Source organism: Hirundo rustica, chromosome 15, assembly GCF_015227805.2.
Source record: "Hirundo rustica isolate bHirRus1 chromosome 15, bHirRus1.pri.v3, whole genome shotgun sequence".
Taxonomy (NCBI): Eukaryota; Metazoa; Chordata; class Aves; order Passeriformes; family Hirundinidae; genus Hirundo; species Hirundo rustica.
In genome coordinates this window covers 3,360,848-3,387,990 of record NC_053464.1, presented here as the reverse complement: position 1 = coordinate 3,387,990, position 27,143 = coordinate 3,360,848, and the positions used below count along the sequence as shown (strand labels likewise).

General features: G+C 42.5%; 1 protein-coding gene across 1 annotated transcript in view; it reads right to left on the bottom strand.

Moving 5' to 3' along the window:
* The window catches only part of RBFOX1 (RNA binding fox-1 homolog 1), a 1,151,472-nt gene that overhangs the window by 995,971 nt on the left and 128,358 nt on the right, over nt 1–27,143 (bottom strand). Inside the window, exon 4 of the mRNA XM_040078692.2 lies at nt 9,815–9,874. Within this exon, the coding sequence (XP_039934626.1) occupies nt 9,815–9,874 (60 nt within the window). The remainder of the gene's footprint in view (nt 1–9,814; nt 9,875–27,143) is intronic.

Sequence of the window (27,143 nt, the reverse complement as noted above, 5' to 3'; positions counted from 1 at the left end):
AGCAATTCCCGTGAAAAACATCACTGGGAATTTTCTGTGCCTGGGGAAGTTCTGGGATTTGAGTGCTCTGTAATGGCATTGTGAGTTTGTGTCCCTTGCTCCTGGGTGACAACTCCCTGAGCAGCCTCTCAGCACAAAACCCCTTGTCCAGCCGCAGCCCCAGCCCAGCTCGTGGGGAAAATGCTGCATCTGCTCTACCAGAGAAGAAAAAGAAACTCACTGAAACTCTGATCTTAATTATATGTTGCTACATGGCAAGTTCTTTTCTGTCTGTAATTCTATTATAAATATTAAAAAAAAAACCCAAAAGATACAGGTGGCAGATGGGTCAGCTGACATTCTGTCTTTAAATACAGTGCTGCAAAGAATAGATTTCTGCCTGGAGTTTGATTTGAAAAAGCAGAAAGCAGGAAATAATAATAAAAATTTGAAAATGTTTACCCTTTTTTTTGTGTGTAGTAACTTTTAAGACTTCTGTCAAAATATTGACTCTTCTCCCGCAATTAGGGTCGTTACTATAATGTCATTGATAAATAAACTGCTACTTTTAAAATTTAAAAATACCAATTCTATATTCTGTATTAAAAATTATGAAAACAACATGGTTCGATTGAAAGAGGAAAAACTTGTTTTGTCAGCTTAAAAAGATAATTTGACTTTAGTTAACTTTAATTAACTTTTACACCTTTATTCTCCCAATGAGCTGAGGGGGAAGATTAGCCACAGTATATGATGCTAACAGGAGTTCAATTCAAAATTTATTATTCATCCCAGTATTCTGTAGGAATTAACTCATTTAATGAGCAAACAGGCATTGTGAATACTAGAATGGATTTTCAACACTTCAGACATTTATGTCAGCGGAGGTAACAGAGAAAATGTTTACTTGTGAGACACTGGAACGTCATTTTTTCCCCTGGGTATTTCTCTTCTCCACTGATGTTTTCACCTCAAAACTTCCCCCATGCTGATGCAGATTCAAGCCACTGGTCATGGTGCAGCTTGTGACCTTGTCCTACTGGGGCAAACTCCCTCTCTAAATGGGTAATTCTGGTTTTCAGTCTCATTTCACTGCTCTACACCCCACTAATGAAAAATCCTCTATTAATCCTTTGTTTCACTAGCTGTTGGGTTTAAACATTCGCTTGGGGGTTACATCTGCTGCCCAGTTGTAGGCAATAAATTTCCCAGCAATATTAGAGTTGTGACTCCATTTATCTAAAAGAAAAAGTTTCAAAACAGGTATTTCAAGCTCTCTCCCATATTGCAGAAGAACATCACAATCCATTCCTGTTTTTTGGGGATTCTTGGATCAGATTTCAATCTCTTTTAAGTCCCAGTTCCTTGCCTTCGTGTCAGTGACTCACATTTTGTTGCTGCGCTCATGAAGTGTTTTATTAATGAAGATGGAATAACAAACACCCACACGCTGGCACATCTACTTCAGGCCTCACAGTTTTACTTTTCTCTTTGCTGGTACTTTCACACATTTGTTTTCCATATTTCAGATGCTTGAAGGCCTTGATAGCATCATTATAGAACTGTTTAATCAAGCCCACAGTTTACTCTGACAATATTTGGCATTAGTAACAGCTATCACTCTCCATAAACATTCCATTGGCAACTCACTCACGGGAGATTTTTCAGGGGTTTTTACATAATCAAAAATTATGTGGCATTAAACAGACACTTAAATACAGACTGTAATTCTGAATTATTCTGCTATGGCTTTTTGTATACATAGAAGAAAAACCAGCAGATTTCTTCCACTGTTGTGAATAAATTTAAAACAAAACAGTAGCAAAAACTGTAGTAGTGAAAAACTTATGTATTCCCCATGGAGGGAGAAACTCTATTCAACTGAGGGATCAAAAGACAGAATTAAAAATACTTCAAATGCCAAAAAATGTGCAGGTTCAAAACCTATTTAGAGAAAATCTTAGGAAGAATATTTATTTGAGGCTATTAAAGGCAAAAACGGAAATTTCCAACAAGCCATTACATCTAGGTCCTAAGCTGGGGAAATTTAGGGCCACAATAAAGATCCTTGCACAGATGCTAGTTCTTAAAGGTCCATAATACCTGTTACTGGCCACACTGGAATAAACATCATGCACAATACTCCCACTGTTGTGCTCTTAACAACACTTTCCATCTTACTTAGGCAGGAAATTACCAGCAGTTTTCTTAGGATGTAAATTGGAAAACACTGATGAGCAACAGGCAGAACCTGCAATTGCTTCAATTACTCTCATAACCCCTTTCTTTTTTAAAACATCAATACTACAGATTGCTTTGGGGAGCTTATTTCTTCCTGCATTTTTTTTTAATAGCACTCTGCATTAAATGGATGTTTAGCCATCTCCTCAGAAGCAAATCTATCCCTCAACACAAACACTTTCTTCACAGCTCCCGTGGAACTACACAAACAGCCAAGGGAAGAGATCAATATCACACTATTTTCAGTTCTTTGGTCTTCACTCTTAATACAGTCACACTGACAGAACCTCCACGTGTGGTAATTGCAAATTGTTTTAATTTTTGCACCTAATTTGCATTTATGTTTCAGATATCCAAACACAGGTGTGTCTATTTAAACAGGTACCCACAAATCTTTATTCTGGGGCTGAGAGATTCCTGCTAAAATGCTCGAAGCAAATGCTTTGACCTTTCCCCAGCAGAGTGTTCACATGCTTCACATGAAGAATATCCAAGTGCTCTGTGATGTGAGGACGTTTATCCAATCACCCCTTCAGCCATCTCCCCATCTGTACACACTCTCACTTTTGCAAAGTGCAGTGACAATCAGAACATTCTGTGCTTTGCTAAGTAAATAAGAGGGTGATTACAGCCATTTTCCAGAGGAACCTGAGATGTGCTGGACTTTGCTGGCTTGAACTCTCAGATGTCAAAATTCTATCCTGTGAAACCTCCTATCATCTGACATTTATACAGACAAGAACATTTTCCTCCACACTCGTGCTAATACGGCCAAGAGGACACTGTCACTGCACACTCCCACCTAACCCACAATAAAGATTACTTCTGGTACAAAATTAAATTGCCACAGACATAATTTTTCCCAGATTTGACTCTCTCCAAGCAAACCACATCGGTTACCAGTAAAAAACACAGACCATTGCACGTGGTGGCTCATTTCGGGCTCTGTCAAACTGGTGCTTTCCCACTAAAAGTAAAAAAAAAAAAAATCCCAACAATAAACCCCAGACATTTTACGAACCTGATATTTTTATGCAGCATTTTAAAAACAATATCTTTCTTTCAATAATGAATAGGAAAAATCATACAAATACTCACAAGTTCGAACGAATCTAGGCAGTTTTAAAAATCAAAAATTTAAAAGTTCTACATTCCAAAACGCTTTTTTTCTACCATTATCACATCTGTTCTCTGCCAGGTGAGAGCACTACTGCACCAGATTCAGCAAAAACACATTTTAGGCTTAGTGGGGAGCCTGGGTGAGCTGGCAGGGGCAGCGTCTGCCCTGCCACAGCAAATCCAGAGCCAAGGCACTGAGTACAATTTTGTTAGATTATCCTTTTTTTCTGACCCAGAGATGGGGCCCTGAGAGTAATTTTAAAGACTTCTTTTCCATTTTCAGTCTCTTGAGAAGGGTGAGGGCAGTGCGGATGTTATAATTCACACCATCACAATCTGAAGCCAAACTATTTCCTAATTACAAAACATTATAAGCGTTTCTTAGCCTATCAGCTTTGCCACACTATGCTGCTAATGCCTTTTAAGTTTGTTTGGTGAAAATACCAAATTTAAGTATTTGGTTACGGAAATATTTTTAGGTATATTCCCCTAAAAATACCCTTCATGAGTTTTATTACAATGCATCTTTCATAATTCTAGTTCTCCAGAATATCTAGTCTATTTGCAAGGTCATCATTTGAAACTTGTTTCCAGTTCAATTTCTCTCTCAACAATGTGTGTCCTAGTCCATAGCATCTTTAAGTCAGCTACTTCATCTCAAGGTTTTCATACAGGTGCACAAGACTGTGTGAGCCTTCTGCCCGGCTTTGAGAATCCTCTCCAGATCCATTTCCCACCCTGGTCCCGCATTCCGCACAGCACCAGTCCAGTGCAGTGCCAGCTGTTTTTTCAGGAAAATCCCGGTTTCCCAGCGCCGTGGCAGTGCCGGGGCTGTGCTCTCGGCGCACAGTTCGGTGCCGATGTCACTAGATGGCATCTCGGCATCGCGCTCTGCGCCTCGCAGCATCACCCACCGCGGCCAGCGCTGCCCGCACCCGGCTCGGCGCGCACACAGAGCCCTGCCCCGCACCCCGTCCTAGCCGAATTCAGAGGATTTATCCCCATAAATCGGCCCCCAATACACATCACACTGCCTTCGTCCAAATGACTGCCTTAGGAGGGACCATTGGTAACAGTCTATTTTATATCATCCTGATCATACACATTCTGATTCTCACCAGAATTCTCAAAAGTTCCTCATTACTAGAAGCAGGTTTTCTAGTTCGGTGTTCAGCTTGCTTGGTTTTGTTTGTTTTTGATATATAAATTTTGATTCTCAGAAGTTTTTATTGCTGGATGCTGGAAGCAGGTTTTCTAGTTTGGTGTTCAGTTTGCTTGGTTTTGTTTGCTTTTGATATATAAATTCTGATTCGCATCACAAGTCTCAGAAGTTTTTACTGCTGGGCTCTAGAAGCAGGTTTTCTAGTTTGGTGTTCAGTTTGCTTGGTTTTGTTTGCTTTTTAAATCCTGGGTAGCAGTACTTTACAAACACTGCTAATATGGGTAGAATGCAAAAGAAAACCACAATAAAATGATATTAACTGAATTATAAATATTTTTCATGTTAATGATGCATTGATTTATTTGCCTGTAAGGCTGCTAAAAGCATCAAAATGAATGGGATGTGATTCCCACACACAGCTAAACAGACCTGGTTTGATGGGCAGCTATACAATGGTTAAGTGTTGCTGTGCAAACATTTATGCAAATCAATAATTGTATTCATTTCTTTTCCCAATGGCACATTTTCCACAAATCCTGACTGAAAACTAAGATTCAAAGGCCGAGCAAGGCAAAATGATCACTTCCCCTTTGGTTTCACCTGGATGATGTAAGCAGAAATTACAGAAGCGCTATACAAAATGTATTTTATTCCCTGTTTGTTGCAGCATCTCATATCCATCTCTGGGAGCGCCCTGCACCCTACAACCAATTTAGTACTGCTGGCAGGGAAGAACATCAACTTCTGCACAGCTTTTACACAACTCTGGTGCAGACACAGCCCTTTCCTGCTTTTTCTTCATCTCCATCCATTTATTCTTAGATTCTAAGCATGCTCACCAGCCTCTCCCTGAAAGTCTACTAAATTCCAGTACTTACAAGTACCAAAATTTGATTACTAATAGCAGCAAAGGCTTTTGGTTTTCACCTTTGTTTTTTCTGCAATTCCTTGTAAAAGAACCCCATTTCTTCTTTAGACGTGTCTTCAGTCTCGAGCTGCTGTCCAACCCCAGCTTTTCTTTCCACATCAGAATCATGAGTATTGAAGAATGTTCAAGGATCTTTTAATCAAACCATACCTGGCATTTCAGCAGCTCTCTGGATTCACCTGCTTGTTAGCACTTGAATTTTCTGCTACTGGAAATAGTTTATTCTTATTTTATTTTGTCTCTCACCTCCTTGGCTAAAGCACAAACACAAGAGAATCTCTGATGGTGAAATGAAGGAAGGCAGCAAGAACAGGGCAATTTCTCAGTTTCATCTCTGCTGCCAAAAAAGATGACACCTAACTTGATTTTAATCAATGAAAAACTCAAAATCTCAACCGTGTCAACTTATCCTGGAGATCTGCTTCTCTAGGAATAATAAATCAGCTCCAGCTCTGTAGACACCACACCATTACCACTCCAGGCAAGGCTACCCCTGATAAACAACATTCAGCACCTGATTTAATCACAACACACAAGAAGAGGCTGATGGAACAGGGAAAAGCTGCCAATGTATTACAGGAGTTTGAATCTAAGAATAACCAGTTTGTCTTAATGTCAGTCATCACTAAGTAACATTTCTAATTTGAGGATTACCCCTATACAACCAATAATAGTAACACTGCCTCATCATCTAAATGATACTGGAGGATTTTCAAGGAGAGATCTCCATATAATGTGGAAATATTATCCATAATATATGGAATAATGGCTGTGACCTCCAGCCATTGGGCCAATTCCTCTGCTGGGATAGAAACACACAGCCATGGGCATTAATAGGGAACAACACACTGGGAGCAGATGGAGGTCAAAAGAACAAAACTCAGGATTCTGTACCTGCTTCTGACTTCTCCCATCTGCTGTGCATCAACACAGCAACATTTCATGTGCCTGGATTCTCAAATCAGCAATGTGATGGAAAACTTTACAAAATCTTCTCAGGTAAACTTTTCCCCTTGTGCTGTATTCCATTCAGCATAAACCACTCTCTGATGCTCATGACAGAGCTGTAAGCAATCTCCTCTATTTTTCAGTAGCTCTGTAAATGAGTTTGAGGAATAAAATCAAACTTAGCCAGATATTCCCTGGGTTTATTGTTTTTATTGGCACGAGTTGGATCAGCTCTGTGTTACTATTTGAGATGCCTGCACAATGCACTTTCCCTTCTTCCCCTCCCCTCCCACCCAACCCATTATCCAAATGCTCTGTGATGATGCTCAGGGAAGAGTTATTTTTGCTTTCAGTTCCATTGTTCTCTCCCTGGTAGTGACAGATTCATTTAATATTTTTTTTAAGAATGCTAACACAGATTCCATTCAATAGGAATCTGAAATTTAAAGAAATCCACCTTTTTTTTTTTTTCCTAACCATTATCCCCAGCTAATAGATATCTCTCCTGAAGCAGCAGCAGAGATGAAGTAATTTCAGGTACTATCACATTTCTATTCAGATCACAGGCAGCAATTCTTGCAGCGATTTTATTTCTCAGCAAAAATCATTATTGTCCCTCCTGAATTACCCTGAAGAGTCCTATTTTACTCCCACTACCTTTTCTCAACATTGCTTGATTAAAAAACAGTACATGGTATTTTTTATCAAATATCGATATATAGATGGGAGTGTGAGAAATGGAGACTGGAGGGAAAGCAAAGGCACTTTAGAAAACACAAACCTTTAATAAGCAGGAAGGAGAATTTAAAGCAGCCTAAGAGCAGACTGAGAAGCTGCAGATAGAAGAGTGCAGCATTTAGAGGAAACCATAAGAAAAAGGGACAGAAATTCAAGGATCCAGCTCAAATCCATCCCTCCAGAGTCTGGCAGACAGTAATTTTACAACTTCCTAAAGCTTCCAATAATAATTCTTTCAGTTAGATTTTCTTAGCTCTGCAGGTACAACCAACTGCCTGATGAGATTTAAGAACAAAAGAAAGGCTTTAAAAGACTCAATCACTCAGCTTAATGAAAACATCTTGAATTATTTAACAAACAATCTATTAGGCAGCTCTAGCTATCAGGAAACATGAAGTTTGATAGATCTGACTCCCCGCTGGAGTTTTATATCACAGTGACTCCAGCCCTTTCAAAGCAGTCTCAGTGATGTAACACCAAAGTGAATTCAGCCTGAGATTGAGCTGCATTAGACTTTCATATAGGATCTGTCACTAAGAGCAGGAGAAGCAGCCCACAATTATTTAAAAAATAATAAAAAACTGGAAATAAGATTTTCAGGCTCTGGAACTGGGACATTATTCAATAGTTTGTTCTCAGGTCCATTTGAATTCTCATCTGTCAACTCTCCTTTTATTACCAGACTGTTCTATAAGCAATGATCTGGCAACACACTTGAAAAATCTACGTATTCCTTCTCATCCATCACAACAAACAATTTTCCAAGCAACAACAGAGACAGTGTAATTTCAAGAGCAATAAGCTAAACTCCTAACTCATTATTTTTATGCCATTGTAGTGTGGCATGAGAAATATCACGGAAAACAGGAAGCCTTTTCCTCTTTCCATCACAACCCTCCTCAGTACATCAAAAAGCACTGCTAAACATGCCTTTAGAACTCTTTCCATCACTCAAAAATAAGCAAAAAATAATTAAAGTCCAAGCTACTGAGGCTCAAGGAAGACAATCAAAATCTTGTTTGTTAAGACTCTACCTCAGAGTCTGAGGACACTTTGTTACAGACAACAAAAGGATTTAGCCACAGAAAAGAAAAAAAAATTGAATTTCCTGAGATAGTTTTATCAAGAAATTCAATAAAGCCTACCCTCTCAGTACAAAATGACAGGTGTTCATCAGATCTCATTCTGCACTTGTAAAAACATGTTCTAGTTTAGAGAACACATTCAGCCAGAAAAACACTACATCATTCTTCAAAACATTCCTTTTTAACCAGCACAAACCTAATTTCAATGCAAATATATGAAGCACAAAACCCCAAGTTACTAAATATAAAGCTCCACCTCTCAGAACATCATTCTGAAAGTTAACTTTTGACAAACTAACAGAAAGCCTGTGACTTTGTGTAGCAAGAGGTTGCAGCAAGAAGCATCGGTGCAGGAAGAATTATTGAAAGATATTCTTCCAAAACCTACTATATGGAGTAAGAAAAAAAGGATCCTGTCAAATCATCTGAGAAGCTAAAAATGTCTTGTATACGTTTTCGCTTTTCAAGATATTTTTGCATTTCTGTTGGTGTGACTAAGCAGTTTCAGAAGCCAGAGATTTCCAACTGAAAGACAGTGTTCAATTGGAGGGGGTCCAACCACCTCCTCCTTTCAGGGAACTGTTAATGTTTGATGTTCATGTTTAAAACAGCATTAATCATGCCTGCAAACAGGAGAAAGGGGGTTGCAAACATTCAAAACACTGAGTATTTCCTTATTCTGGCATAAATCCACAGTCCTACAACCTCGAGTCTGAGGGGATACAGAGTAGATAATCAGAAAAAGAGGGGGGCAAATACCCAAACTAAGTGTTCACAGTGACATAATTTCAATTCCTGGCACCATCCAAGGAGAGGCACTTGGAAAGGCCCTGTAGCACTATAGTACTGCTTTAGAGAGAGAAAAAAAAAAAGATTAAAGGAGCTTGACTACAATAAATGATTAACTCTGAGTGACATCAGGCAGTGCTGAGTATCACCAGCGCCTCTGTAAATCAGGTCTATAACACCTTAGCACAACCTTGGGTTATGGCACACATTTCCTGCCAGAATATGCTACTGAACAGAAAATGAAGCATGTAGCAAAGACACAGAGTAGGTCATACCCAACCTTCAGGCCAGGTAGCTCCACGTTGGTCCAGCCCTGCTCGGTTTCCAAGCCAACAGGGACCTTGCCCTTGCCAATGCTTTGCTCTTGCACGGCTCTGAACTCACCCAAACTTCTGCTTTCTCCTTCTGTATCTGCCCTCCTCACTAGAACATGGAATTCCAGAGGTGCTTGCAGTTGTACCCTGCCTTTCCTTTCCCTCAGATCTCCTCCCCCCTCCGCACAGCAGTGACACAGCTTAGAGCCCAGGCTGCGCGTGGAGGTGACACAGTTTGTAGCACGCTCAAGAGAGAGCCATGGGGCTGTTAACGAACCCAACTGCAACAACTCTGATCACTTGGCCTCTCTTTGCTAAGACAGATATCCCCTGTACTATATATTCACCTGTTAAAGAGCATTCAAGCCAATTCAAGTGCAGTCGCTTCAAAAGCAGCAAGGTGTCACGGGTAAGAGTCAGTGCCAGCGATTGATGAATGACCAAAACAATTTAAAAGAAGATCTAAACTCAGTTACAAAACCTAATCTCTTCAACAAAATGCTTTACTTACTGGACCTTGAGGACTCTTCTTGGCACTGGAAACCAGAGTCATAACATCAGATTTATAGTCCTGAAAAGAGAAGAGGGGAAAAAAAAGTCAGATTAAAGATAATAGTTGGCACTTTGCATATCAGAAATAAAGACCAAGACTGAGCAGCACTGTGATTAGACTCGGAGGTGCCATTAGTAAAACATTTCATGAGGGAGATTTTCATTGCCGTTCATCTTCTGCCTTAGACCCTTTTGACTAAATTACACACGTTTTTGGTTTTACCATAATGATCCCCAAGGAGGGCAGCAGCCTGAGCTCTCTTTTGGAAGGCAGTGGGGTGGGAAGGACAGGATGATGATACAGCTGCTGCCATTCAGAAATTCGGGGGAGAGCTCCATTGCACTTCCTCAGCCGGGCCTGCACATGAAATTTGGGTGACAGCTTCTCAGCCACTCAAAATTCCCTCAACATCTTATGACAAATGACTCTTTACTCCATCAGAGGGACCTTGGTTTATTTCCTACTTAGCAACAGCCCTGTAAATGTTGTTCCAAACCCCTGCAGCACAGGCTGTGCAGGAGGCAGCCCCATGGCAATGCTGGCTCACCATCCTTGTGTCACATCTCCATCCAAGTCCACCTTAAAGCAATGAAAAATTCCTCATTTTCTACCCCTCAGGAAGCTGCTTCTAACAGCCCAGCTGGCATTCCACAAGTCACAAAGCAGTTTGGAGTTTGGGCATGAGAGAAAGCTGAGTACCCAGCTGTTCTTGCAATACTGAAACAAAGGCTTGGAGGGTTCTTTAAAAGGTGATAGAAGTGCCACGGTGTCTAAATACAGGTGCAATAAATTCAAGTGCAAGACTCAGGGTAGTAATTAGAACAGTTCTGATTTTAAAAGGATATGTTAGAAAGAGTTAGCATGTTAAATTTTTGCCTCTTCCCTGGTGAATACAACCATTGCACTCATATTTGTATTTTGAAAAGGCCTCCCAGGGCTGGCCTCCCCTTGTCATGCCTTTCTTGTCAGTAGAGATCAGATTTACGTGGCCAGCCAAGCTACACTGTTCCCCCTGCTGTTTGGGAATTAAAGTCTGATAAACTGAAATTGAAGCCTATCTCTCCAAGACAGCAAAGAGTAACTACTATCAGCTTCTTTCCATTATCATCATCAAGTATGCCTCCATATATAAGGCTTCTAGGCTTCTTTATTTAAAGGAGATGTGCTATGACCCAGGAGACAGATCATATTTCAGGGAGCTGGTAGTAATTCTCCACTCCTTTACCCTGAGTGTCCCCCAGTCTCTGAATTATATAAATCAGAGTATCCCTCACTCTCAATTCAATTTAGCCATTGCAAACACCATCTCCGTCACAGGAAGTGCCAACAAACAAACGTGAATTCACAAGGTGCAAATGGATGCCAAACTACCATCAGAATCACCTCCCAGACAAACCCCTGCAGCCCAATTCCATGTTTCCCACAAAGGATAGCAGTGACTGGTGTCCACTGAGAAGCCGCAAACTGAGACCAACATTGAAGAAAACCACCAAGAAAACCTCCTCTATTCCAGCCTGGATGATTTAAGTGCCTCCACACCCTTACCCACTGCCGTGCCTTTGCAGGTTTTCTTCGGGTTTACTCGTGCCACTCTCCTCCCTTCTGCCCCTTCACCTGAGCTGTTCTGCTCCTGCTGCTCCCAGAGCCCCTTTCCCTGCTCCTGCTTTGCTGTGCCCCCCTGCAAACACGCTGTGCAGCAGCATGGATGTGCAGCTATTCCTATTCCATGCCCATTTCCTTCCCCTCCCTTCCCAGCAGGATGCTCTTGTTCCCGAGCTCCTCAGGCTGCACGATTTCCCTGGGATCACAGCTTCACAGTGCTCAGGAAGGACTGTGGGAATCCAAAGTAACCTTTTTGCAGGGCTGTTTCTCCTGGGAAACTCCCTAGGAGAGGCAGGCAGAGAGACAACACATTTTGTTTCACACAACTCTTCTAGAAGGCAGTGCCCCAAGTTCCAAATAAATATGACATTTTAAGCAGCTCTTCTACAGATACACTTCTTTTCCCCCGCCGAAAACCCAGCTAATTTTCAAGCATTGCACAGCTCTATGAAGCAGTAACAAATTAATAAACAGCTTTAGGCCAATGCTGCGTGTGGGACACCTCCTTGGGAAGCTCGTGGCATGCTCCCTATTAATAACTCACCTCCTGTGAAAATGCAGGGATATTCAAGGAGAAAATAAAAGCAAAAATAGCAAAACTCCTCTGGTCTAGGTTGTTTTTTGGGGGGGCAAAGAATTCCAGCAATCCAGACTAATCCAAACCTGTTAGCAAGAGCCCAAACCCCTTCCCCAGTGATTCCAGACACTTGGACTAGGATCCAGCAAATCCCCTCTCCTCCTCCTGATTCACACAGGCTGAAATCAGCATCCCCTCACTGCAGCTGCCACAGCAGCATTCTGCACTGATAGACAAAGGAGATTAATTCTCATCATAATGGTTTTCACATATAAGACACTTTCCCTTACACCATTTCTGTATTTACAGCAAACAAAAAATTGGTTTGTGGAGTTGCTTTCGCACTCATTTTCAGGTAATGTGTCATAATAATATCTGGTACATGTTCAGGTTATGCAAAGTGTTGTGCCACTGACAAATCATTTAACTATGCACTTGTCTTGGAGGCTACAGGAAAATGGAAATTACACAGTTTCAACACTGCAGCAGCACAATAAACAAAAACTTTCTCCCTCCTGTAGAGCTACCCTTCATGCTCCTATCAGTGCCTCCTCCAGGTAATTTCTTTTGGGTCTCTTGTTTCCATTAACATTTGTATTTTGAGGTGAATTCTACTTAGTACTCGAAGGTGGAACTGCAACAAACATTCACAGGCTATTTTATCTTTTTTTTTTCTGTTACCAAGGGCAGCTGTGCTGTGTCCATGCCAGGCTTTCAAGAAGTTTCTTATGATTCCCATTACTATCCATCTGCCCTTAGAGAAATCAAGAAATAGCAATAAAACACTCCCTAAATTTTATATGGGGCACAGCCTTCTCCCCACCCCTCAAACTCAAAATTCGGAGTAAATGTCAGCTAGCAGATATTACTATCCATTCTTCTGCCTTTAATGGGAAAAATAAATTTTGGCAGTCTTTCCCCAGTGTTAAAAGTCTTAGCTACTCCCTGGGGATAGAAGGAATCAATGCAAGTAAGATCCATATTTTCTTTCTTGGACACCACTACTTCCAGCAATTTATTTGACTGACTATGCCTTCTATTACCATGTAAATTGTTTCAGGCTGCAGGAAAAAAAAAAGTATTAATCTCCCCTCAGTAAGTCATAAAATAAAGAAATCAATTTCAAGGTCAATTTAGTCTAAATAACACCTGCTGCCCTTTTTGTAACATGCAGACTCCTCTGAAACACTAAGTTGCTGTCTATAAAGGCATCAATACGTGATGTCTCACATAAATCAGGGTGCTGCACGGTGCAGTACAGCTGATTTGCAGGGTACCAACTGGGGCTGGCAAAAAAGATTCAGAGCAGGTCCCTCCTCATCACACCTCTTCAACATAAGCACCAGGCTTTAAAACAGAAAATAAAGCCAAGGGAGCCTGGAGTCTGTAGGGGTTTGGTTCTGCAAGGAGCTCATGCCTTGGAAGGTTTTGGGGACATCCAGGCAGTCCCAGCTGGGAGCATTTAGATCCATGAAGGGTGGGCAGCCTCAAAAATGAGCCTCAGAGAAGGGGAAAAGGACAAAAAAGTAAGTAACAAGAAGAAATCTTTCCTTCTGTTGGAAAGCAGAGTGGAATGGCAGAGACTGGAAACAGGAAACAGAATAATGAGGTTTTTCCCCTATCCTAGAATTCAGAAAAGGGAAACTATTTGAAAGTCTCACCTTCTTCCACAGAGGGAAAACTTTTAAGTGGAAATCTGTTTCTCTTTTGGTCAAAAACAGTCAAATCTTTCTTTAAAATCTACTTAGTGTGCCCTCATTGTGGTACAAGGCTGTGTTTGATGGCTCAAAAAGGGCTGGACATCCATGCCCTCCTCCTGAAAAGTTTGTCTTGAACTCTGTAACCTTTCTGGGCTGTAACAGAAAAGCTCCAAAAACCCAGAACTGGGCAGCTTGGTCACTGTGTTCCTCCCCACTTTGGTACTTCTTTCCCATAAGATGAATACAACTATTTTTGCTTTCCCATGTCCAATTCACAGCAGTGCTGGTGCCTTGTTAAATACAAAGCTCCGGACAAGTTTTATTTCTGCCTCTGGGTTCCCCAGCAGAAGACAATCTGGACAATCAGCACCCAAGCAGCAGAATTTCCTGAATGAAGCAAATATTCTAATAATTCTGGAGAGGGGACTCCATATTCCTGTAAGATGTCTCTAATGAAAATAAAACCATGTCCTCAAGGCTTCTGAAAAGAGCTGAGAACATAAAGATGCACAAGGCTGAGCAGAAAGCAAATTGAAATCAATTTACAGAAAATGCTCTAACACAGGAACCCTTTAAACCAGGAACAGATTGTGGCTTCCCTAACAGACACTCCACAGTTCAGCTCCAGGATATGGAACACCCCCCAGGTTCTCCAGGCGTGCAAATGTTCCGTGCAGAAACGTCATAGCAGCACAATTCTCTCTCAAACTGCTGGGCAACAGCAGGTGAGTTCCAAGGCTTTCCCATCATTTATTGCGTGGGTGAATCAGGAATTATTGAGGAGTTTCAGTTCTTGTTCTACACAGCAGAAATAGCTTCCTACTGTACCCAAAGAGAAAATCAACCCCAACTCTGTCCTTTGGAGCAGGGATACACAACACCGTCCCTGCTTCACAATTCATAGTTAGCACTGGAATGTGGAGCCATTTCTTATAGATATAGTCTTTGCATGGATTTAGCCTTATTTGGAAGACAACATTTCACCAAATAATCAAAAACCTATTTAATCAACTCTGATACATTCATATATTTATAGGGTATATGATTCTCCTATGATGATACACTAGCAAAAAGGAATGCTGCCCTTTTCCAACAGATAACAAACACTCAGTGAATCAAAGATCACATAGAAATAAATTGGAAAACAAAGTCACAGGAAAAAATCATTTATTTATTGGATATAAGAAAATATTGCATTTTTTAAATCCATGGTCCTGAATCCTATTTAATGCAAACTTCTCTGTGAAATCCCACTATCACAAGCCAAGGATAATGGCTGCGTGTCAGGAGCTGCCAATATACTGATTCAGTGAGTCAAGAAACAAGGATGAGATTTACTAGGAGTGATAAGCATATTAATGTTATATCATCTAAAATCACACAAATACTCATTTTGCAGTTGAATGTGTCTAATAGCATGAGATTCCACAGTAGAAAAACAAACAGAAACCTGACATGGCTGTCCAAGGGCCCAAAAGATTAGAAGCACAAGAAAAGAGCAACTTTTTAAAAGAGGTTTATTTGTTTGAGGTAAAGGAAGAGAAACAACCACTAACTTCAGATGCACAGCAAAAAGACCAGTGTAAGACACACAAGTGGATTTTTTAAACGGGAAATTAATTTTTCCATGTGCCAAGAAGAAGCTTCAGAATCCTGAACAATGAAGCCCTGTAAGGAACAGGGAGAGATGTCTCCCAAGATGAGGAATATAAGAAGAATCCCAGAATATTCCTAACTACTGCTCAACTGAATGATTATGTATTTCCTAATCCTCCAGCAGCCCATGAAGAGGGTCAATTCTTGCAGGATCTGCTGTGAAACCAAGGTGAAGAAAAAGACAAAATAAGGGGAGAGTTAAATAAATTCTTTCAAAATGTAATATCAAAGGGCACAGATGAGCATGTCTGACACTACCCCTTATCTCCAGAGCAGAATTACTTTAGGTGTACTGAGGCAGGAGATTTCAGTAACCTACAAGTCACTCAGGAACGTTTATCTAGGAGTATTAGAAGACAATCAGGAGCAGAATCTGCAGAGCAATGATAATCATCACCGAGGTCTCAGGGCTGGAGGGGTTCACCCCAGCACTGTAACAGCAGCAAACATCCCCAGGGATCTCAGAAAACCAAGCCAGCCCTGGCTGCAGGGAGTGCTGATTGGTACAGCCCCAGTGACACCGCAGCTGAGCTCAGATAAGAAATCAAAAGTTTCTGTCTCTGCTAGAAGCTCAGAGAAACCCAGCTGGGCTCTATCTCTACTCCAAACAACCTTGGATAATGTTTCCAATGATTCCCGATTTTCACCGAGCAAAGCAGAGAGTGCTGAAAATCTCACAGGAACATTCTCCTGTGGCACCCCGTCAGGAAATGCTGAGTTCACCTACTAGCCAACACTTTCATTAAGTGGATTTAAATGCAAAAGAACAGCCACAGTATGCACCCACCTTATTTGTTCCCCCAGGCACAGAAATATTTCTTATGCTACAGAAATTTCAGTCAATGATTATATTTTAAATTTAGTATCTGCCTGATCACTATTGCAGGTTGCTCCTCACAGAATATACTTTTCATGCGATTCTCTGGCACCATGCACAGATCCAAGCACTAATATTCTGCTATAGCAATACACCTCCCACCTTGCATTGTCCTGCCCCAAAACGCTCAGACAAGTTATGATCAAGTTTCTAGGGCTGAGACTTCAGAAAATAATCAATATAAGCATATTGTTACATTACTGGGAGCAATTACATTACTGTGAAGTTCACGTATTTAGAATTGGTATCTCTTATGTTACTGTAAAATTAACAAGCTTTACATGGAGTCTTTCAGAAAAAAAAAAGACCAGAGCATACTCTGTCCAGTCTTTGCTATATTACACGCATATAAATTTCCTCTGTAGGGACTGCTGCTGGTCTAACATGACATATTCTTGACTCAGGAAATAAATATTTTACTGCTGTGGAGAATTAGCTTTTACAGGCTAAACAGTGGCTGGTTCTCCACAGAGCATCATCACGCTGTCCCAAAGCATTCTCATATTCACTTCTTGCTGCTAGCAGCAGCATGCCATGGACTCTACTCCCATGACTTTGCAATGATAAGAACTGATGAAGATATATAATTGAAATATTACTACGTTACAACCTGCGCTGTGATTTTTGACAGGTGACCTTCCCTCAGCTCTCATCAGGGCATCGTTCTGTGCCCTGCCCAGGGCCTGGGGAGCTCCCCCGAGAGTATCGTAACCGTGGGCTTGCTTCATTCACAGGAAAATTTAACATCTGCACCACCTGTTATTTGTTAAAGCATTATAACACCTGTTCTCTGAACGTCATTTCAACACACACCTGCAATTCCAAGCCACCTTCTGCCCTGAACACTTGCCGGTTTAGCACAGATTTCTTTTGGCACGGATAGAAAAAACTACAGTTAAGTATTCCAATTTTCCTTATGTACTAGCATTCATGTTATTTTTCAGGAAGGTTGATGAGGCCTGAAATAACAGGAGATTTCTTCCTTTTATTGAAGAAATACATATAAATGCAAACAAAAGTGAGGAATCAATTCAAAATCCTAGGATAGCTTTCCAATAAATAAAAGTGAAATGAAAATTCAGTTGCATGCAGCTATTACAAGCTCATATAACTCTGCCAAGATAGCACTTCAGCTCCGTGTTTATTTCTGTCAGAATAATATGAGGAATGCTCTATCAGTTGGAACTGGATTACAATAAATAAGATTCAATTTAAGAATAAATGGCTCGAGTCCTGAGTGCAATTTAAAATTTGTATATTTAAGAAAAATAAATCTATATCTCTTGCAAGGAAATAATACTTTGGACAGTGAGTTTATGAAGGGATACAAGCTATGAAATGATGTAGCTGGTGCTAATGTGCCACAGTACCTGTCAGCTAAAGAAAAACAGCAGTAAAACATAGCAACCAGAGAGAAGGAAGGGAAACGCTCTGAGAAAGTGCTGAAACATGCAGAGAACGGATGAACCAAGAATTGAAATTAAGGCAAAATCCTGGCATCACTTCCCCTTGCCCTCTTGCCATCATGGTGAGCCTGTTTCCATGGCATGTCGTGGAAACTGGAATAACAGCAGCCAAATGAATTTTGCCAGAATTTTCAGTGTCTCTGTAGTGCTCTGAGACATTGGAACTTAGAGCAAAAAGTTGTGACTGCATTCAAAATGAATGAGGACATCCCTCCATATCCTCTGTGCTGGACTGGTGTCTGCTTCCCAGAGATTTCCCCTCAAGAACATGGAACCCAGAGCCATTGTTTGTATCAATTTCTATGCTCCACTTCGAATTCTGTCACTATTTCAAGACCTCAAACAAATGCAGAGTTGGAATTTTCATGGATGCCATGGTTTGGCACTGGGCAAATTCGAGGCGCCCATGACAGTCACTCACTCAGCCCACAACTTCCCTGCCACAGCTAGGAAGAGGAGAGAAAAAAATTAGAGAGGGGTCCTTGAATAAGGACCAGGAGAAAGCACTCCAAGGGCAAAAAAGGCTCAGCTTAGAGGTACAAAGTGAGTTAATTACTAACGGAATCAGAGGAGGATAATGAGAAGTAAAATAAGCCCCCAGCCCCTCCCCTTCTTCCCACCGACTGTGAGTGGATCTCTGCATCCCCATGGATCCCCCCAGGGGCTGTGGGTGGATCTCTGCATCCCCGTGGATCCCCAGGGGCTGTGGGTGGATCTCTGCATCCCCGTGGATCCCCAGGGGCTCTGGGTGGATCTCTGCATCCCCGTGGATCCCCAGGGGCTCTGGGTGGATCTCTGCATCCCCGTGGATCCCCAGGGGCTCTGGGTGGATCTCTGCATCCCCGTGGATCCCCAGGGGCTGTGGGTGGATCTCTGCATCCCCATGGATCCCCATGGGCTGTGGGTGGATCTCTGCATCCCCGTGGATCCCCGTGGGCTGTGGGTGGATCTCTGCATCCCCGTGGGCTGTGGGTGGATCTCTGCATCCCTGTGGATCCCCAGGGGCTGTGGGTGGATCTCTGCATCCCCATGGATCCCCAGGGGCTCTGGGTGGATCTCTGCATCCCCGTGGATCCCCAGGGGCTGTGGGTGGATCTCTGCATCCCCATGGATCCCCAGGGGCTCTGGGTGGATCTCTGCATCCCCATGGATCCCCACAGGCTGTGGGTGGATCTCTGCATCCCCATGGATCCCCAGGGGCTCTGGGTGGATCTCTGCATCCCCGTGGATCCCCCCAGGGGCTGTGGGTGGATCTCTGCATCCCCGTGGATCCCCAGGGGCTCTGGGTGGATCTCTGCATCCCCGTGGATCCCCAGGGGCTGTGGGTGGATCTCTGCATCCCCGTGGATCCCCAGGGGCTCTGGGTGGATCTCTGTGTCCCTGTGGATCCCCAGAGGCTGTGGGTGGATCTCTGCATCCCCGTGGATCCCCAGGGGCTCACCACAGCCTGCAGAGGAATCTCAGCTCCGATGCCTGGAGCACCTTCTGCCCCTCCCTCCCCACTGACCCCATGGGGTTCCCATGTTGTTTCCCTCACATGTTCTCACCTCCTTCTCTTTTTTAGCTGGAATTAAAACTGTACCACCACCTTTGCTTTGATTTCTTTTTAAATCTAACATCACAGAGGTGTTACCAACATCTCTCATTGTCCCAGCCCTGGCCAGCAGCATTGTCCATCTCCAGAGCCATCAGGGCCTGGCTCTGCTGGACATGGCAGAAGCTTCCAGCAGCTTCTCACACCTCTGTGGCCCCCCTGCTCCCAAAAACTAGGCAGTGCAAAAGCAACAAAATGGAAAAGCATATTTTTGCCACTGACTTGCTTAAAAGAATCCACCTTTTCTAATCTGTTTAACTAGCATTTAATGTATTGAAATGCGTCAACACCAACAAACTTTCAACTTCCACGGAACAACAAATTTGGGTCAACAAAAACACTATGGACCCAAATCAAACTCCAGAAAAATGGAAACTCCTTCCACTGGATCAAGTTCAAATGGCCATAGGGTGGCTTGATCAAACACAAGCTTCGTTCACAAAAATTAACTTCTACTTAACCCGAGTATTAGTGAAGATTTTTACCAGCAAAACAGTTCAGAACCAAATGGATCATCTCTTACTCAAATGTGCTCCTTCCCCAGGCACCAGCAGGGCCATGGCACAGGTGGATACATTTCTAACTGCCAGTGGCACTTTCCATCAGAAGTGACCAGTATTTATGGCAGCGTACAGAAGCAATGCCTCAAAGCAAAGCACAGGCAGAGCCCCCACCTGTATCCATGTGAGAAATGAAGGGAATGTGCATACAGGATGGAGCCTTGGCTTCCTTTGGGCAGACAGAGAATCCTTCAGGAATATCAGAGCCAGCATCTCATCTCCAGCCCAGCCCCTGACTTCAGCTGTGACTGAGGGCACCCTTAGCACAAAGCAGGCCACAAAGGTACAGATAAGTTTCTGCTTCTGGAATTTAGGCTGTTCTTTACAAACTGGATCTGTCCATTTAAAATAAGGGAAGAAAGCCTGGATTTAGGCTTTCTGAAAGTAGCCCGTGTTCCTTGGGCTGCAGCTAAAAGAACTCTCTGTAATGATTTGTTTCACTAGAGAGTAGCCCAGTGTGCACAAAAACCTCTGAAGAAAGGACAGAGAGCAGACATGCCCTCCTGACAGAAATGTAAATGCACCCAAACAACCCTGCAGACCAGGGAAATCACAGCACAGACCGGTCCTTGAGGTCCCATCAAAAATCCAGCAGCAGACTTCAGAAGGGGAAAGCCTGGGAACAGCTTGGACCAAAGAGACCCCAGTTCTCTGCATGGCAGCACAAGACAACTCATCACCAGGCCCTGTTAATATTAACAAGCTCCTAAGCACAGACACCTTCACCCTTTTATGTCATAGTGCTGAATCACGTCCTAAATAAAGCACTGAAATCAAAATTCTCCACAAGCTAAAACTTGCAGCTTTCAGTCACAAAAAGCTTTCATTTACTCCTGATGAAACTTTTATCTCTGCTTGCTCCCTAAACAGAGCTGGGAGTCAAACCAATTTGTGGCTGTTTCAGTTTGAAGGCATGAAGATGTGCAGTTAGAGCTCTGGATGGCTGTTTGCCAACACAAAATTGTAGGTGACAGGTGAGAATTCATTTCTGAAATGGACATTCTTAGCCTTTCTGATACAGAATTTCTCCAGAGAAATTCAGTACCAGCCAGCTCTGTGATCAATAAGTATGCTATTGATGGAAAGTGAGGGAAGGACTTAGGGAATCATTAAAGGTCAGCTGATTTGTCCCTAAAGCTCATATGCTCAGCATCTGTTTACCTCTTAATGGACATCAAATTCAAGGAAAGATATCTCTAATACTTGCAAAACAGAGAGAATTTCCCTAAAAATAGGCGTTGAGTAGGATTAAACAATCTGTGAAGTAGTTTAGGGGACAGGAGAAGCATTTTAAACAGCTCCTCCTGGTTTATAAAAGTGACTTAGCAAATTCCCAAGTCATTATTTAGAAGCACAAGGTGAGAATTGTCACCAGTTTTCCCGGTGATGGACTCTGCAGTAAGATCCAGCTGTAACCTGATGTGGTTTCTGTCTCAGCAGTTACGTGACAGGTTCCGCCTTGTGTCCCCTGACACGAGTGACCCAGGCTTTTCCTGAGGCTTCCAGCACTGAAATCCTGCAGCACAGGCAGCTCCAGAATTCCCTGGGTCATTGTGCCCACCAGACATCCCAGGCTCCAGATACAAACTAGTCCAGACTTCAGAGTAAGCTTAACCTTTGGATATTTGAGAGATCTACTGCTGCAAGACAAAAGCTTTCCAAGTTTGTATCCATCATCACACATTCCTCTGAAATGACAAGACTGCATTTCTTGAGAGAGAGAGAGGAAGCACTGATTTCACCAGAGGTGATTTGCAAATGAAATGATACAGAGATGCTCATTTCAACGTTTGCTTGGCTTTAACAAACCAAACTGAATATAACCAGTGCAGTACAGCCAACATGTTCAACATGGGAACAGAGGGAAAGGGAAAGAAACATCAGCCCCCAGCTTACAGCAGCCAGTGTGCACAGAGCTGAGCATTCCCACCCCAGAGCCCGTGCACAGCTGCTGGCAGTCACGAGTGGAGCTGCAGGGTCTGCTCTGACAGCATCAGGAGAACAGGCTGAACTTCTTTCAGGTAAATGAGGACTGTGCTGTGGGCCCTGCTCTGCCTAGGGCTGAATTCAGCACTGGGCAGGACAACACTGCAGCTTCCAGTCCCTGCAAACCTCTCTGCTTCTGCATAGCCACAGCAAAGAGCTGAAGCTCAAACAGCTGCAGATCTAGATGATAACTGTGCTTTATATCTCCTATTGCTCATCCAAACATCCCCCCAACCCAAAGCAGGGACATTCCAGCAGCCAGAGCTGGCTCCTGGTGGTTTGATCCATTTCAAACACAGAATCAGCTCCCTGGTTATTTACTAAAACTGAATTCACATGGGAAGTTGCTTTACCTGGGACCTGCTGTGTTATCTGAGGCTTACTGATTCTGAAATTAGAGAGTCACTGGATTACAAATCAAATGGCATCTAGTTAAAAAAATAACCACAGCAATATTAGAGCTCACTGTTTGGCAGGAGTACTGGCTGTGCCTGTCAGAAAAGGATACTCAGTAAAACAAACACAGAGCCAAAAATTAACATCCCAAAGAAAACTATTTTCTTTACATATAATGAAGCATCCATTAACAACAGTCAGCTTGTAAATGACATCTCGGTAATAAAGGGTGACGACTTCTTGCTGCATGTCCAAAGGAACAGTGGATTTTGGCACATTTCATATTTTGGCCTTCACTCTTTCCCTCCTCAGGCACTGAGGAAGCAATAGAAAAGAGATTATCGTCTTAAAGGAAAAGAATCCTGCATGCAGATTGTGGGGCTTGATACCAGAAGCCATAACATCCCTTTATATTCAGAAAAGTACTGATAAGCACTGCAACTCCGAGAGCCAATGTTCACAGTGCAGCTGCCTGAAGGTGTAAACCCGAATTTAATGCTAAGCCCACGTTACATTTTTAGTCTTTATTCACCCAGGGCTGTGCAGAGAGCAGCTCCATCCTCCCAGCTCTGCTCTCACTGGAGGGAAGGCTGAGATCAGAATCCTCCCCACTCTGCCTGCATGGCTACGGGAGGGGGCGACAGAAAACCTGCAGAACTGGGTCCTCAGCAGAACAGGAGTAACACCAAAATACTGACCAGAGCAGTGATGGTGGCTCCCTCTTCCCCTGGGTTCATACAACGTGGAATACTGAGAGTCAAACATTGTTCTGAGCTGTTCTGGCCTTATTTTTAAGTCCCTAGAGCCCTTTCCATGCCCTTAGTCATGGAATTGAAAAACACTATGAAAATTTAGAAGCCTTTTGGGGTTTTTCTGATTCACAGCTAATATTTTCAGGGTGAAAATTTGTTGTGTTTTAAACAGCCCGCATCTGTATCTCTGAAATTGCTCGGCAGTACAACGTACACATTTTACAAAAACTCATTAGAGCAGCAATCCAAAGAAAGTGTTAAAAAGACCTATAAATGCTGAAGTTTTTACTACTTGCAAATTAGACTCACAGAATATCAGGCAAGACCCAGTCTAAGAGTTTCTAAGAGTCAAACCCTGGCTTCACTGTCATTCCATCATTCCCCTGAAAATTTCTCCCTTTTTTAAACAGCAGCTATGCTTAAGCCTGGAAATAGTGAGAAGTGACTCTTCCTCCCAAAACATTTTGTGCTTTCTTGCCAAGTCATCCTGTGAATGTGCTTAACTACAACTTGCAAGTCAATTGGAGTGGTGGTTCCATCTGACACCCATCAGTCATCCTGTCCTGCCCACAGACCAGGCAGGCTGCCTGCAAAATGCCTTGTCAGTCTTTCAGGCACTGCCTTAACCAAACAGAAATGGACTAACAGCGATGCCAAGCTGTCACTCTACATTTATCAACAAAAGGGAATAATTTTTAGGAAAATAATAATAAGCTCTCCTCGCAGCACTAACGCTAAATGACCTGAAAAACTTTCCTAAGGGACTGAAGCCGCAGAACAAAGTTTCATTTCATCTTCATAGATCTGACAGCTCAATTTCCCAAGTTCCCAGGGACCTTCAGCAGTGCTAAACAGAGGCAGTAACAAATGTCAGTGTTTACTCTGAGATCTCTTTGTTAAAGTTCTCTGTACTCAGCAATCTTTAATAACCCTCTTTAGGCACAGGCAGAGCATGTTCTGCATAAAGCAATCAGGAGTGACTCAGCACAGTGCGTCTCTGTTACACCTAAACAAGATGGAATCACAGGATTTAACCCCCACAAATAATCATATTCCCCATCCAGACCCTTCCCCTACCCTGGTAAGGAAATCAGCTTTGTTTTCAAGCACCACAACCCCAGTGCTTTGCTTTTGCTTTGCCACCTGCAGTGGCCTCATGTTCTCATCGCTCACATGGAGGGACGAGGTGCTGCAGCTTTGGAGCTGGGGCTGGCAGGGCAGGAGGTGAAGAAACCACCCCAGAGCAGGCATTCCCAGCTCTGTGAGGAACTGCTGCCAGAGGAGCTGGAATTTCAGCAGCAGCGAGTGCTGATGTGACAGATCAGTCACACCGCCCAGCCCAGGGCAGGCTCCTGATCCAGGAGGTTCTCCAGGATAATTACAGAGGTGTCCTGGTGACTGCAGCCAGCCCTCAACTGAAGCCACTGCGCTTTGGTGCAAAGCTCACAATAACTTTTTCCTCATCGTTAACTGATTGTCCAAGGTTTGCAAAAGCTGGCCCTACATTACAGATGCTAAGGAGGTTAACAGCAGCACAATGGGCAGCAGGAGTTTCCTGCACCTAGTTTACAATTAGAGCTTTTTTTTTTTAACTGAAAAGTAAACAAGCCTTGAATTTCCAGAGCAAGACCTAACTGAGCTGACTTGACTTTCATTACTTAATGAAAATAAGTAACCAGGAAAACACCTGGGGGCTTTGCTGCCATTTAAAACAATATTTTTGGTAAACCGTTTTCCTTTGATAGAACATTTGACCAAGAACTTTTTCTGAACACTACAACATTCACAAAGAGAAAGAAACAGGATCAAAGAAAATAAAATAGGAACCAGAAGAATAAGGCAATTAACTTCGAAAAGCAGGATATACAACTCAAGTCATTCCTTAGGGTCATCCATCTAATCTGGTTTTAAAAGCCTTCAGTTATGAAAACTCCACTTTCCCCAAGTCATTTATTCCATTTCTTTTAGAAAGATTTTCTTAATGCCAAATCTCAATCTCTTTTGTACAATTTAAGCCCATTACCATTTGCTCTTTTCCCCGTGGATCTGCATTATCATCATTGTCCGAGTCTCTGCAGCAACTTTTCCTGCATTTAAAGACCAGCAGGACAGCTTCAGAGGTTTTCCTCTTCCTTAATCTCAGCAACCCTTACTTTTTCAGTCTTAACTCACATACAATAATACAATGAATAAAAGTCACTATTTTACATAAGTTTGGGCAGACAATGCATGACAAGAATTGAAGGTGAGGCTGAAAGTGAAAGATCTTGAATTTTTCAACAATTTTGGAAAGCAGCGTAGCACCTGCATCATTAATATTCATAGACAGCTATGCACACATATTTATAGACCTCTTTGCTTTTGGGATATTTTAGCATTGGTGGATCAAACCTGAAAGGATTTCCACACCTATTTATTTCTAACCACAGGCACACCCAGGCAAGCCAGCCCTCAGGACTACAGAATTGTTCCTGGGCACAACTGGTCATTTCAAAACTCCCAAAGCCGAGCTTTATTCAGCTTTCAGGAGCTGGTTATTTAATTCAAGCCTGCAAAGCACAACCACAGATGGCATCTTTTGGCTCCAGCACTAAACTCCCAGTTGCAGCTCCCTTCAGATGCAGAGTTTTCAGCTGGCCCATATAACCAAAGACAGCTGTGAAATTTAGAATCTGGTCAGTCTTTCAGATTATCAACTCCCAGTGTAGTTTGTTACTCCCAGCCCTGTGTGTGGAGATCCTGGATGTGTCCCGTATCTAGGATCTCTGAGCCACGGGGATTCTCTGAGTGAAGGACACAGGAAAACACTTTTTGCATGTTCCAATGTCAAGTTCCTCATTCCCATCCCAATCTAGGAACCCTGTTCCACTCTTAGCAAATCAGCGCTGCTGCTGATGCAGATGGAAATACACTCACACCACTGCAGACGGGGTTTATTTGTAGAAATATCTCTCTAAACATAATTAACAGCTAATGGCAGCGAAGAGCAAACATATTATTTGTCCTTTTTTTTTTTTTTTTTTTTCACTTTGAACCCAGAAATAGCAACCCAGCAGGAGAATTACTTGAGTCAAATGAGCTAATGAGGAGACTATTCCTGTATAATGAGATCCAGAGAAGTCTGTACTTGCCTTAGCTTGTTCTATTCACAGTACCTGCAGTTTTTACTCCGCTGTTTGGACTCCACACACACCTAATCTGTACCTACCAGCACCACTAGTCCCAAAGTTTTATCTGTGGAGGAGCAGCTGATAATAAACACTGGGCTGGCAGTTACATGGCAGAGCTCTTCATCTCCTCCTTCTAAAGCCTGCTCACCTTTGCAAGGCTGAAGGGACAACCAAAGTCACTGAAGATTTAGAACATGGAAAAGAAATCATGGAACTAAAATGAAATATACTTCAAATTAAGGATTGGTTTCCTAATGAACTGTCTTTTCCAGACCAAGAAAATTTGATGTGTTCTATAGTAAAAGCAGCACCTTCCTACAGTTATTCTTGCCAAACATCTTTTAATTTTATGCTCATTAGTAACCCAGTTTGAGAAAAACAAAATACCCTTGAAGTTATCCATGCCATAACAACAACAAAAAAATCTTCTGCTGCAAAATGAATACTTTTACCTATTTACTCATTATCTTTATAAACCAAGGAAAATATTTCTTTGGTTGGAAGTAAAAACCAGACATTTCTCCTACTCAGGTGTTTTCTGAGCCAGCTGGTGCTGAAGTGAAGCTGTGTCAGGAAAGCCTGAGCAACAACAAAGTCACCTGAAGACTGGCTGAGCTCCCCTGGTAGAGCAGCCATGCCCAGGAGCCTGGGATACAGAACCTGGGCTCTGCTGTGCCTGGCACAGCTCCTTGCCTTGGATCATGCCAGCACAAAGGGAAACAGACTGCAGGTAGAATAATGAGCTTGGGAAAACAATAGAGAGACTAAATCTGGTAAAGCAAGCATCTGCTAGAGCACACCAGCTGCCCAGCCATGCCAGGAGTGCTGCCAGTGTCACAGCAGAGTTCAGCTCTCTCATGGTACTCACTGATCATTTTTTTAAAAAGTAAAATAAGAAAGCTCTCCTGTCTTACAAAAGAAAAAAAAAAAAAAAAAAAAAAAAAAAGCAAT